Genomic DNA, 13,872 nt, shown 5'->3' with positions numbered 1-13,872 from the left:
GAAGTTCGGCGGCAGCCCTGCATTTTCTCATCAGTCTCCTCCCAATTACCAAATGCCATGGCCCATTTTCAGTAACTTTCTTGCTTGACCTCTTGGAGATATTTCAGCTGTAACAGTGCCCTCTCCTTGGATTCCTCTCCATCCTCAGCTTGTCTGCTGCAGCTCTCTCCTGATTCTCTTCTTACCGCTTTAAGTGTTAGGGGCAATATTCCCTTTGGCAAATGACAATCAGATACCTACCTCACAGGGTGGTTATGTGAATTAAAAAGCTAATGTATGCCACACACTTAGCAAATGTCAGTTGTCTAGAAAGTGCTCAGTGGTTTTAATTACTATTGTTATTATCTTTTTTTCTACCCTCCATAGTCTGTCCTTTAAAAAAACTTTTTCAAGCCCTCTCTCCTGAGCTCCAGAACCCATACTTCTGACTCCCCCAGATCATCTCCGAGAATCTCAGTGGCCCCTCAAAGTCATCATGTCCAAAACAGAAATAGTCATCTTTCTGAATTCTCCCGCATTCTTTGTCTTGGTGATTGATATAAGCATATTCTCTGTCATTCAAAGCAGAGACCTCATGATCCCCATCCTTGGCTTCTCCCCCCTGCCCCCCACCCCTACCCCACTCCATGCGGTCAGTCACCAGCTAACGACCATTCTTGCAACATGGCGCCGGGAGATTGGCTCTGACATCAGACAGAAGTGGCTCACGTGGCAGCTCTCCTGTTCATTAGCAGCGGGACCCTGAACAAATTACATCACCTCCTTGGCCTCAGTCTCCTTATCTGTACAATAGGGATGACAGTAATACCCACTTCATAGGATCATTGGGAGGATGAAATAAGATACTACAAGGAAAGAGCATTCCAGGGTGCCTGGAACATAGCAAGTGCATAATAAATATTAACTGTCATAATTATTATTATTACTACTGCTGCTACTATGCTATTGGGCTGTGGTTGCCTCCTGTGGTTGCTGAAACACTTAGAGATTTCATGTAAACGGGTTTGCTGGTGAAGAACAAAGAAGGCCAGATTTACTGACTCATCGCTTCTCGTTAGATGAGAACTGGCGTGTGCACGTGTGTGCACTCACGCATGAGTGTACACATGTACATACACACACATATGTCATCACTCTGCCTCAGACCAGGACCTTTCATAGAGAAGGACAGCAGGATGAGTGAGAAATGACGATGGTTTTCCCTCTAGAGCCGGATTGCCTCACCAAAGCACTGGGTTGGGTTTCATCCCACACCCTTTGTTCACACCTGGAGGGAGAATGGCTGAGTTTACCTCCTGGCACCTTGTAATTAAGGGTCGGTGACATCACGCCTGGTGGTTGCCCAGCCATTGCAGGCACCAAATCCAGGTCTTGATCTCTTTCTCCATTGACTGGAGTTTGTAACAAACTCCTGTATCTGTGGAGCTAGAAAACATCTCCAGAGATGACTGAGAGCCAGAGGACAGTGCTTTGAGGGACCTGCTGCTTAGTATTGGGATCTCCAAGGTGATGTATAAATGTGCCATTACTTTGCATCTTGTGCCCAAGAAATATCTCAGTCACCTTAATCACATCTCCTTCAAAATGAACTTGGCTGACTCCTTGGGGTGGGGTTGGGAGAACATGCCACATGCCACCAGCCCCACCATCCCATGCCTTTGCCATCCAGCTCCTGACTGCCCAGAAGGATACCAGAGGCAGCTCACGAGCTACAGGAACTGAAGGTTGGGAGCCCAGCGTCATGTGCCAATCAACGGTCGTGAAAATTTTGCATTTTATGTTGCTCTCATTTCTGATCATCAAAACAACCTCTCTGAGGTAGTGAAAGGGAAGGGTTTGGAGAAAACCTCACCCAGTTTTATTTCGTTCTGTTTTGTTTTGGTTGTTTTTTTTTTTTTCCACCCACCACAAATTCTTCTCTTCCCCTCTCATAGTGTGGGCGAAATGCTGAAAACTTCGACCGATTTTTCACCCGCCATCCACCAGTCCTAACACCTCCTGACCAGGAAGTCATCAGGAATATTGACCAATCAGAATTCGAAGGATTTTCCTTTGTTAACTCTGAATTTTTAAAACCTGAAGTCAAGAGCTAAGTAGATGTGTAGATTTCCGTCCTTCATTTCATTCAAGCTCAACGGCTATTGTGGTGACATTTTTTTTTTTTAATTGCAAAATTGCATCCATGTTTTATTTGCTGATGAAACTAGAGTGACCATGTTTCAGGACCCAAATGTCCTCAGGTAGTTTGGAGCATCTCTGTGAGATGGGATTATGCAGATGGCATGTTGAAAATGTGGCTGCATAATTAGCACATTATCAAAGTTCTTTTAGCACTTATTTTCCCCAGCACGTCAGCGAAGTAGATCCAGTGGGGACAGAACATGCCTGCTTTCTTTCCTTTTTTCCTGCGCTGCCATTTTCACACATTTTCCAATCCCAACCATCCAATCTAGATTTTTCCTGCCGAACGAGTGGATAATCGGATGCTAGCAGTATTCTTCCACTTCTGGACTTGGAGCTTGGCTTGTATCCATGTAGGTGGTTGCTTTGACTTAGAGGGAGTTTCCTCCATTCTGCCTGGTTTGGAGGCACTGGGAGCTTTGAAAAGAACATGCTGAAAATAAAATTTTATTTGTTATTTTTTAAAACGCGAAGTTCAGAAGATTATCTAAGCCCTTTTAAAATTCTAAGAGTGTGCCTTGAAACAGTTTCAATCTAAGGGCACCTCAAGGAGTCATAAGGCAACCAACTTGGGTGCTGCCTCAACGCTGTAAGCTCTGATTCCCTGTGTCCCCAATCACCTTCATCCCCAAACTACTTGAAAAGGACATTTGGACCCACTCCCTGAAAAGACATGGTCACTTTAGCAAGGTCCTGAAGGGCCATGGTTTTACATTACATTTCAAAGTTTATTTGCTTTGGGGTTTTATTTCCGTTGTTGTCCAAATGCAAAAAAAAAAAAAAAAAAAAATTACTCTTGTTACACATGCTTTGAAATACGTGTCCAAATGTTATTAACCACAATGACCTGCTTTGATTCACCAAGAAGACGGCTCTGGAGCCTGGCAGACCCGTGCCTGCGTGGATGGGGTTTGTCTAGGTTTGTTGCTGGCTTCGGAAAGCTAATTAAGTGCTCTGAGAAAGACCATTCGTGAAAGCATAGACAGTTGTATTCCTCACTTTGATGTTGTTTTGCAAGATGTTTGTGGAAATGTTCGTACCTGGATGTCTGTTATGTGCCATTTTTCTTCTAGCATCGAGATACAATAAAAAAAAAAAAAAAGCAAGAAAGAAGAAATACTATTTCAAGGAAAATGGCTCTCTTTGAAAACCATGGACCCAAACTACAAAATGGGGCCTCCTGAGGCTTCACGACAGAAAAAAACTAAACCCAGAACTTAACCTTGGTCCCAGTGTTTAGCCAGTCAGAGAGGCTGGGACTGTGGACCATTCAGGGACTCCTGGGGGCCTGTGATGGGGTGAGGTGAGCTGGCGAGGGGGGCCTCCAGCAATATCGGAGCTCAAGGCCCACATTCCCACCAGAGGCAAGTTTAGGGTCCAGCTAGGAGCCGGGCTGGGGCTCTTGATTTTCTTGTCAAAATAGCTACTCCTCCCAGCTCACACTCAACCTTTCTAGCAAGTAGGTTTATGAGCCCCCAGAAGCCCAAGGAAACCCCTTGGGTGGAAGAAATCCCATTTCCATCTGAGCAGATGAGGACAGCAGGTGGTCCCCCATCCCTGCCCCCTGTCCCCTGCTGTCCTCAGGCAGCCCTAAAGACAACTCTTGTCACAAGTCCAGTGATTTCTGGAAGTGCCAGGGCTTCTAAGAGACCATCAAGGGAACTTGAAAAACTTGACAAATGTCCTTGAAGTGAGACTTCTCATCTTTAAAAAAACCATGATTTGATCTCCACTTCAGCAAAGCCCCCTGCGGTTCACTGCTTTCTGCCCGCTCTCATCTCCCTGCTGTGGGCTTTGGGACCAGCCCTGCTGCCGCCGTGGTGGTAGCAATCTGGACGTCAGGGGAAGCATACATGAAGTCCTGGCTGACAAGCTCAGGTGGCCAGAGAAGGAGGGAAATCGGGGCACAACCTCATTTTATTGTTGGGAAACCAGCATCTGGAGGGAGGAAGTGACTTGCCCAATGTCAGCCAGCTGGGATGCAAACCCAGTTTCCTCATTCTCGGTGCGGGCCTCTTTCTGCTCTGTGACTACCATCTCTGAGCTGTGCCCACCAACAGACAAGTTATTTGAGGTCCTTCACCTGGCTGTTGGGTCACCAGTCCTCTCCTTGGATATGCTCTCAGGAAGATTAAAAATGATGGAGAAACATTGGCCCATCAATAAAAGACTACAGACAACTTTAGAGAACAATGTAGGATGGATGGATGGATCGATAGAACTAGATAGATAGATAGAGATAAATAGAATATACTCTGTGTGTGTGTGTGTGTGTATACACACACACACACACACACACACACACACTGCACTCTACATTTTCCAAATTGCTGCCATTATTTTACAAAAGTTTAATAGTTTGCAGAAATAGGTACTCGAGCCAAAGTCTCTGTTCCCCTAACACACCGAGCTGAGGGTTGGTCAGGGAAGCCTTCTGTGAAAGAGAGGGATCATTAGTCAGAATTCCTGCAGTTGCCTTTTCTATCAACATTTCAATTGCAGAGGAGACTGAGAAACAGAGCTTTCGACATGTGTAATCCCAAGGGAATACTTTGCAAAGGTATCCAAGAAGGAAGATTTTGAATTTATTTTTGCGACCGTCCATGTATTCCACCCTCCATTCATTCACCCAACCAGCATTTATTGAGCACCGGCTCTGTGCCAGGCTCTATTGTGGGTGCCAGGAGCGTGGTGGGGAACCATGAAGATGCAGTCCAAGAAGGCAGTCATTAAACAAGTAATTAAAAGCATGATGTAATCTAGAGATAACTAGTCTCCGGGTTGATCAGGGAAGGCTTCTTTTAAGAAAGAAGAAGTCATCAAAAGTCTATGGGGCTCTGCTTTCTCTCTGGGGATCACATTTGAGGCTACAGGAGGAGATGCAGCAGTGCTCTCTTGACCCAGATTTGTGGGACAATCATATAGTGCAATGGTGGGGAAAGAGAGGCAGGAGGGTAACTGGGGTGAGTTTCCCTCCAGAAGACCAAAGGCACAGTCTCCATACTTGAACAGCTCACAGAATCACCAAGAGTGGAGCAGAGACGCCTGTATGGAGAGAGGGAACTGGTTTCAGAGCTCAGTTCTGAGTCCTGAATCTCACCTTTGGGGTTCATCACTCAGATTCCTGCAGGCATTACCTCTTCTGGCCCTCAGGGAGACACCGCCCCTGGCTTAACACCACCTGGTTCTTCTAGATGAGACAGGCTGATATTTTCCAAAAGAACTTAAATCAGAGGAGAAGTTTTTAAAAAGAGACTAAAAAGATAACCCAAAGGAACCAGAGCACAGTCCAGGTCAGCCATGGCTAGTTGCCTACCAGGATCTTAGAATCCCTCTTTTCATTACTTGGACTTCTCACTAACCTGCTTCTCTTCTAAGAAAGCACAGGGCCGTGGTCACAGTGACCTTCTTGGGGAATTAATAGGAAGCCAGTGGAATCAGTAACCCTCCTTGAAGGAGTGAAACTATTCTCATGTGGCTTCAGATACTATCAACCCAGAAAGGAATTGTCCCAACAGAGAGGCCCATTCTTTCCCAATTGCTAGGGTAGAATTCAGGGATATTTTCTATGAGGATCTGCCCATAATGGCCAGTCCTGTTTACACCATGTGAACGATGGAAGCATGAGTCATCACCAGAACAACACATGGGGAAGGGCCTTCAGTACTGGGGCTGGTGGGAAGGGAACCTCTTCTGGATGCCCACAGGCAGGGAAGGCCACGGTGGGGGGACCTGAAAGGAGACAGCTGCCTGCTTCTAGCCCCAGATATACCCAGGGCCCACACCCAGCCCTGGAGCTCTCAGATCTCGAAGGAACTTAACACAGTTCTGTCCATATTGGGGCTCACAATGGACAGGGGCCCATGTGAGAGACCCGTAGGATCAATGGGAACAAATTCCATTGTTTTGCTATAGAGTATGATCTCTAGCCCCGGGGGCAACTGTAAGTTGGAGAAAGCAAAGAGGCTCATCTTTCATAAAGTCTTCATTCATTGACTCATTCATTCAACAAATAATTGTGGAAGGCCTGCCATGTGCCAAGTCTTGGCACTGGAAATATACAGACAAGGACCTTGCCCTCCTGGAAAGAGGCAATAAATAATAACGACAGTTCCTGACAGCAGCAAGTGCAACGAAGACAATTAAAAAGATGCTAACGTATGACTTGTGGGGTCCAGAGAGGGATGCACAGGCAATATTAAAGGAAAAGACGGCGTGGAATTCAAGCTTTTCTCTGAACACAGCAAACAACACATTCAGTGCCTGGGACAACACAAGACAGGCTGACAGCAGGCAGGACCAGACAAAGCAGAATAGGTGGGGCATGGTAAGAGACGGTCCACTGTCCAGAAAACAGCTCCAGCGGCATCTTCAGCCCACTCCCCTCTGGCCACACTTACTGAAGTGCATTCTTCATGTCCCCCTCACCCCTACACCCCTACATATACACCAAAAGAGCAATTGGAGCACTTCTTAGGGACATTTTACCTGTCTCAGGGGAGCAACCAAAAAGAAGGCATTCTTGCGAGAAGTATTTTGCAAAGGGAAATGAATCCAGTAATGAGAAACCCTTGTCAGTCAGTACCCTTTAGGGGTTAAACCTAAAGCATGGATGGCCATTGACCAAATTCTAGCAAATCAGTCAATCTTCACCGACCCTTCCCTCTTTACAATCTGACACCACTCTGCCTTCAGCCAGGTAACCTGCCCGGTACCTGTGAAACCCATACGTTATCCTTGGTTGTCCTGCAATAAACCAGCCATCAAGCTTTCCCCCCAGTCAGAGAGGCTGAGATTAAGCAGAATTAGGTGCGATGTGGTTGGGTGAAAATCACTACCCCACTGTGCAATCTTGGGCAAGTCACTTTACTTTCCTGTGCCTCAGTTTTCTCATATGTCAGAGCACCAGGGGCGAGGACCTCTACCTGCCCCTAGATGTGTGGTAAGGATGGGAAGATCATAGGCTGATAGGGACCCTGAAGAGGTGAGAGCATCACCCAGATGTGAGATCTTGTTATGAACCCACGCTCTGACATTCCCTGGTGAAACTTGCCCCAAACTGCAGTTAGTAAACTGGGATGGATGCCCACCCCCCCCCCAAAAAAAAGAAAATGCCAGACTAACTAGGAGAATAGAATGTTTTAAAGCTGCCCTTCCAGACTAGGAGTTTGTTGACTAGATACATTGCTGTAAACATCCTTGGAAGAAACTCTGGCTGTTGAAGACCCAAATTCTAGTCTGTGGGCGGATTTCAGAGCATCCCTTCGAAGCCTAGATCGCACCAGGGAATGTGGGGTGGATAGTGATCTGTTCCTTTCATTGAGCAGTGATCTGATGTCCCCATTTTGCCGCTCTGCCTTCTGGGGAGCTGAGTGGTCATGTGGCTCTGCTCCTCTTTAAAGAAAGAAGCCTCCTAGCCACAGGGGACGCTCTTGGATCATGTCCTCCTGGACTCTCTACTGCATGACTAATTCTGTGACATCATACCTGGTCAGAGGAAGTTTCCAACTCAATTCATCTCAAAGCCAAGGAAAACAACACACACACACACACACACACACACACACACACACACACACACCCCTCACTTTCTGGCAATCCTTAAAGAAAGTCAAGGTCTCATTTCCTTTCTTAGAAAATTTCCACCAAGTTTTCTCTCCTGAAGCCAACATACAATGTGAAAGCTAGGGGATAGTATTGCAATGCCGCTGCTAAACCCTGTCAGCACAGGGCTCCTCCTGACTCTGCCCATGAGACGTCATCAGCTTCCCAATAACTGGCACGTCTTGGTCACGTTTCCTTCTTCTTATGCTGTGTTAATGTGTTTGCTTTCCATTTGGCAGAGAGACAAGCGAGACGCCTCCAATTTCGACAAAGAGTTCACCAGACAGCCTGTGGAACTCACGCCTACTGATAAACTCTTCATCATGAACTTGGACCAAAATGAATTTGCTGGCTTCTCCTATACTAACCCAGAGTTTGTCATTAATGTGTAGGTGAATGCAAACTCCATTGTAAGCCTGGAGTACAAGACTTCAGGGCGAGTGTATGTATCTATTCTAGTCTTCCAGGATTCATGGTGCATATGCTGGCATTCCACACGTGGAGAGCTTGTCCTAGAGGGCTTTTCTTTGTATGTGTAGCTTGCTAGTTTGTTTTCTACATCTGAAAATGTTTAGTTTAGAGTAAGCGCTTTATCCAGTTGTAGAGGTACAATTTTCCAAACTGCCAGAAACTCATCAAATGAACAGACGATATCAGAACTACTATGTCTGATACCAAAATGCTTCAGCATTTGTAATTTTTAAAGTCAGAAGCTAATGTTCATGGTAAAAGTTTTTACAGTTATTCTATGATATCCCCCTTGAATGCTAAGCATGACTGGTATTTTTAAATTGTGAGTAAGCTTTGCAGTTACTGTGAACTATTGTCTCTTGGAGGAAATTTTTTGTTTAAGAATTGATATGATTAAACTGAGTTAATATATGCAAACTCTTGTTTACATGTCTGCTTTTTTTTTTTTTTTTTTGCGGTACGCGGGCCTCTCACCGTTGAGGCCTCTCCCGCTGCGGAGCACAGGCTCCGGACGCGCAGGCTCAGCGGCCATGGCTCACGGGCCCAGCCGCTCCGCGGCATGTGGGATCTTCCCGGACCGGGGCACGAACCCGTGTCCCCTGCATCGGCAGGTGGACTCTCAACCACTGCGCCACCAGGGAAGCCCTACATGTCTGCTTTTAAATAGAGTCTGGCGCAGAGGTTACAAACTGGAGAGCCATGGGCTGATGCATAGATGAATTTCGTTTCACTCGCACAGAATTTCATTTAATTGAAATCATTGTCAACATTAAAAAATGGAAGTTTTATGTAAATTTCTAGACTTTCAGATTCACTTTTAAAAAAATCAGAAGACTGGTAGCATTGGGCCTACATTTCCATGTGGAAATAATTCAACAGAACTGAAAAATGGCTATCTCCTTTAAAAGCAGTGCATCCTCCTATTATACCACAGTCTCCACCACCCCCTATTGTACTATGCTCTCATCCACTTCTCTGGATTCTCTAGCCATTTGAGATTGAGACCTCTGCCATTTGCAAGTCACAGGCTTAGTGACCTTCATATTTTCCTGTGCCCGTAATCAGGGTATCTGCTCAGTCATCCATTTGAGTGGTTTGTGTGCATTAAATCCTCAAGCACAAAGTACAGGACATAATTTCATTGCTGCCATGGCAAAAGTCAGCAAGGAGACTGGAGTCAGGACAGAAAGAACCCTTCCGTGAGCATATCACTCATATTTGTAAAACTACTTACCTTTTACTATTTTCTCCTAACTTAGTATCTGCAACAGACAAAACAAAACAAACAGGGGTTTGCCCTTTTCTCAACAGCCATGCTTGTCCAAGGAGGTCAGAAGAGGAAGGGAAAATAAGGGAGATCACTGCTAAAAGCTGTTGGCATGATAAGGAGCCCCATTCTCTCTGAGATCAGAGTGTCACGTTACTGAATCACTGGATATGAGCCTGACACCTTCTCTGAATGAAATTATGCTTCTCTTTTCTTTTTGAAAGATGTAGTAGTCCAATCGGTAACACATGGCTTTGTAGCTGCTAATGCCATAGGGTAGCAGAAAAGAGCAATTCTGTCACACCAAGTACATCATGACTCCACAGAATTTATTCATCTCCTCCCTCCTTGGAAGACCCCCAGGAAATGGGCATTGGGCAGATACAGTGAAGTCACTGGTCTTAGTGTTCTCTGCAGAATTTTAGAAACTCTGCCGGTTAAAATTGGGTAAAGCCAACTTAAAAGAAGACTGTGTATTCAATGCATCACATTTAGAAAACAAAAACATGTGGATTTCTTTAGATGTGTGATGGCATGTTCCATTTAAGATGATATTAGAAAAAAGGTTGCTATTGTTACTTCTGATTCCTCCCTTTTTCATACCAACTCCACATATTTTCTCCCTCTGCTGGATATAAACCAGTTTCATTTCGTAAATATTGAGCACCGGCTCTGAGCCAGGCATAGTTCTGGGTGCTGGGCATATAGAGACCAACAAGGCAATCCAGGACTTTATACTTATAGGCACAAGAAGACTGCAGAAGTCCCAGACACTTATCTTCCTGGGATCATGTCCAGTGAGACAGAGTGGGAGCTCCTGTAAGAGCCCTGTAGTTTCCTCTGACTGGCTCAGCCTGGTCCCATGTACATCCCTGAACCAAGCACTGTATCTGGGGTGGAGAGGAATGGTGGGTGAGGCACTTTGATTGGCCAGACCTAAGTTGTATTAGTTATCTACTGCTGTGTAACAAATTATTCTAAAACTTGGAAACAGCAAATATTTATTACCTCTCAGTGCCTGGGCAGGAATCTGGGTGGTGTGGCTTCATTGGTTTAATGCCTCTCATAAGGTTGCAATCAGGCTGTTGGCCAGGGTTGCGGTCACACATGAAGGCTCGACCGGGGGAGATGGGATTCACTTCAAGTTTAATCACATGGTGTTGGCAGCCTCAGTTCCTAGCAAGATAGGTATCTCCATAAAACTGTCTTTGGACACGGCTTCCCTGGGGGAAGATGGATCAAGTGAGAGTGTCTAATCTGGAAGCCATATAATCTCAGTAGTAACCTAGTCTCAGAAGTGACATCCCATCATATTACTGTTTTCTGTTCTTTAGAAGGAAGTCAGTAAATCCAGCCCATACTCAAAGGGAGGGAATTATACAAGGTGAGAGTTCCAGGAAGTGGGGGCCTCTAGGTGTCATCTTGGAGACTGCTTACTACACACATCAGGAGCTGCACCTCTGGAGCTAGGGGTAGAGTGCCACCCAAACTACATTAACTGAGACTGGGTGAGGGACCACGCTCTGAATAAAAATCGGAAGCTGTTCTCGGAACAAGGGGAACGTATGTTGAGGAAGCAAACCACAATGGTGGGTTCTCTGAAGATGGGAATTTGGGGTTACCCCAAGGATTCCTTAAGGCTGAGAGACAGGTCAATACTGAGAAGCAATTAAAGGAATGACTCACTTGTCATTGTATTTGATCCACAGAGTCCCCATCGTTTCATTGCCAAGTTCACCACCAAAAGCAAGAGCCTGAATTTGACGTTCAGAGGAATTAGAGTCCTTTGCCTTCAGGGACTCAAAATCCACCAAGGAGATGTGTTGGTAGAAACATACGCATAAGTCTACATCAGTTATTTAATACTGAGTAACAAGACACTTCAAAACTTAGCGTCTTTTAAAAACAACCATTTATTTAACTCACAATGGTTTTTCTGCTTTGGCCATCCCAGCTTCTCTGATGGACTTGCCTGTGACTTTCCGTCACCTGGAAGGGCAGCTGGTGACTGCATGGTCTAGGCTGGCCTCATTCCATGTACAGAGTTTGCAAGACTGACTGGTCTAGGGAAGGCTCAGCTGGGATGGTGTGGCTTTACTCCATGTGCTCTATTGCATTCCAGCAGGCTAGAACGTAGGCTTCCTCGTGTGGTGGTTTTGAGGACTACAAAAAGCAGCAATGGGAAGCAAACCCCAGTGCACGAGCACTTTTCAAACCTCAGCTTATGTCATGGTTGCTGCATTCCCATAAGAGAAATTCAAGGGGTGGAGAAATGGCCTCTACTTTTGGATGGGAGGCACTGTAAAAACACATTGCAAAGGCAAATGGACAGAGGGACGGAAAAATGTGTGACCAACTTTATATCTACCATGGAGTCCAACAAGGGCACCATTCGTGAACTTAGGGGACATCAAAGAAATAAGACAGACGGGAAAGAAACTTCCAGGAACATCCTGGGCTGCCCCGTGGTCAGGCCTCATAGATCACCAGAAGTCAGTCACCCTACTTGTCTCTTCAATCTCAACATACAAAGATACGGTGCTAAAGTTCAGGCTTGCCAGTGGGATAACAAGAGTCAGCTTGAGAGCTGGTGCTATAGGTTCTTCAAACCAATGAAGACAAAGTTCTGAAATCCTCACCTGCTACTCCTGCCATGGTTCTTTTTCTCACCGCACATACAAGCTGAGATGCCAGGGAGGAATGAAAAGCAAGATAAATAATAACCAAATCTGGGACACCCAATCCAGTACCACCTATCAATATCTGGTTCTAAAAGCCCGAAAGCCAAATCGCTGAGCTCCTATATCTTTCCTGATTTTGATGTGGAGCTGCTTTGACCTACATGGAATTCTGCTGCTCATCACTTCCTAGACAAGCAATGGTGGCTTCAAAAGTGAATCCTGATTTCCCAAAACAATAAAGATTTGCACTTTAGACTTCTTGCCCAAACGACTGAACCGCACTCCCTCCACTATGGATTTTGTCCCATGGAATGCTAGTTTCCCTGGCATATGGACTGCTGATATCAGGCCAGATGTCAGGGTTGAGATTACCGTGGTGTTTAAACAAAAGATGCAAGGACATTCAGTTCTGTTTTCAACCAATCTGTTTTCAAGTACTTCTTGCACTTCCTCACGAGGTGCAAGAAGGAAATGAATGCATAGAGGACAGTGCCTAGTAAATGAAAAGCTGATCAGTATTTGAAGATTCGACTTTATATCCCAGTGTGGGATCCTAACCCCAAGGTGGGTTAGACTGCATGGAGAATTCCTAGATATCGTGTGCATTATATTACTTATCTATCGCTGTTAACAAGTTACCCCAAAATTTAGCAGCTTAAGACAAGACATATTAGCTCACAATCTCTGTGGGCTGGGAGTCCAGGTACAGTTTAGCTGGGTCTTCTGCTTCACAGTGCCTTATAAGCTTCAATCGAGGTATTGACAGGGGCCGTGGTCTTATCTGAAGGTTCAACTAGGGAAGCATCGCTTCTAAGCTTGCTTGCATTGGTGTTGGCAGGATTCAGTTCCTTGTGAGCTATTGGACTGAGAACCTCGGTTCCTCGCTCTCTCTCAGCTGGAGGCTGCCCTCCGTTGCTTGCCATTTGGGTCTTTCCAAAATGTCGGCTTGCTTCATCAAAGTGTACAAGCTAAGAAGGCAATATAGTGAGAATACCAGTAAGCGGGCAGTGCCGTTCTTTTGTAAATGAATCGTCACTAGGTCCAGCCCACACTTAAGGAGAAGGGATTATACAAGGGCATAAATAAGTGAGGCAGAGACCACGGGGAGTCATATCAGAAGCTGCCTGCCACATAGGTGTAAAGGGATGGGAGATATATCTGGGAGATTATATGAGATGGGAGATTATATATATATAATCTGGGATATATATATATATAATATATATATTACATCTGGGATATATATATATTGGGATATATATATATATTGGGATATATATATATATCTGGGATATATATATTTTATATATATATATATATATCTGGGAGATTATATGAGATGGGAGATTATATCTCTAAGAGATATAATATGGGATGGGGTATGGGAGACCGAGGGGGGTCTCAACACTGTGTTCAATGAATGTGCTCATCTTGATCAACCAGAACAACCCCTTCCTCGGAGGCGAAGTGAAGGTGCGGAGGAGACACTGTGATCATCCCTTTTCTGACTGGGAGTTTCCGAGCTGGTGTGGGTGGCCAGACTGACACCATTTATCTGAATGGAAATTACTTTTTTCTTGCATCAAAAGATTTGAGCCTCTCCTAAGTAGAACATTAATCAGCATTTATTTAATCCCACAAGATTGAAGGGCCCTTGGTCTCAAAACA

At 45.2% G+C, this 13,872-nt stretch overlaps 1 protein-coding gene across 2 annotated transcripts in view; it reads left to right on the top strand.

The window, feature by feature from the left end:
- PRKCB (protein kinase C beta) overlaps positions 1 to 8,615 on the top strand; it is a gene marked incomplete at both ends in the record, with an annotated part of 311,977 nt that extends 303,362 nt beyond the window's left edge. Inside the window, one exon of one of the 2 annotated variants that reach the window (XM_082671427.1) lies at positions 8,025 to 8,615. In XM_082671427.1, coding sequence (XP_082527553.1) covers positions 8,025 to 8,177 — 153 coding nt within the window. Of the gene's footprint in view, positions 1 to 1,934; positions 2,094 to 8,024 lie in introns of those variants that run through there. The other variant, XM_082671426.1, reaches the window with a different exon arrangement.
- Between the last annotated feature and the right edge of the window lie 5,257 nt (positions 8,616 to 13,872).

The sequence above is a fragment of the Grampus griseus genome (assembly GCF_964374135.1).
Source record: "Grampus griseus genome assembly, chromosome: 14".
Classification (NCBI taxonomy): Eukaryota; Metazoa; Chordata; class Mammalia; order Artiodactyla; family Delphinidae; genus Grampus; species Grampus griseus.
The sequence above is the reverse complement of the archived record's forward strand: the minus strand, read 5'-3'. Positions and strand labels throughout refer to the sequence as shown.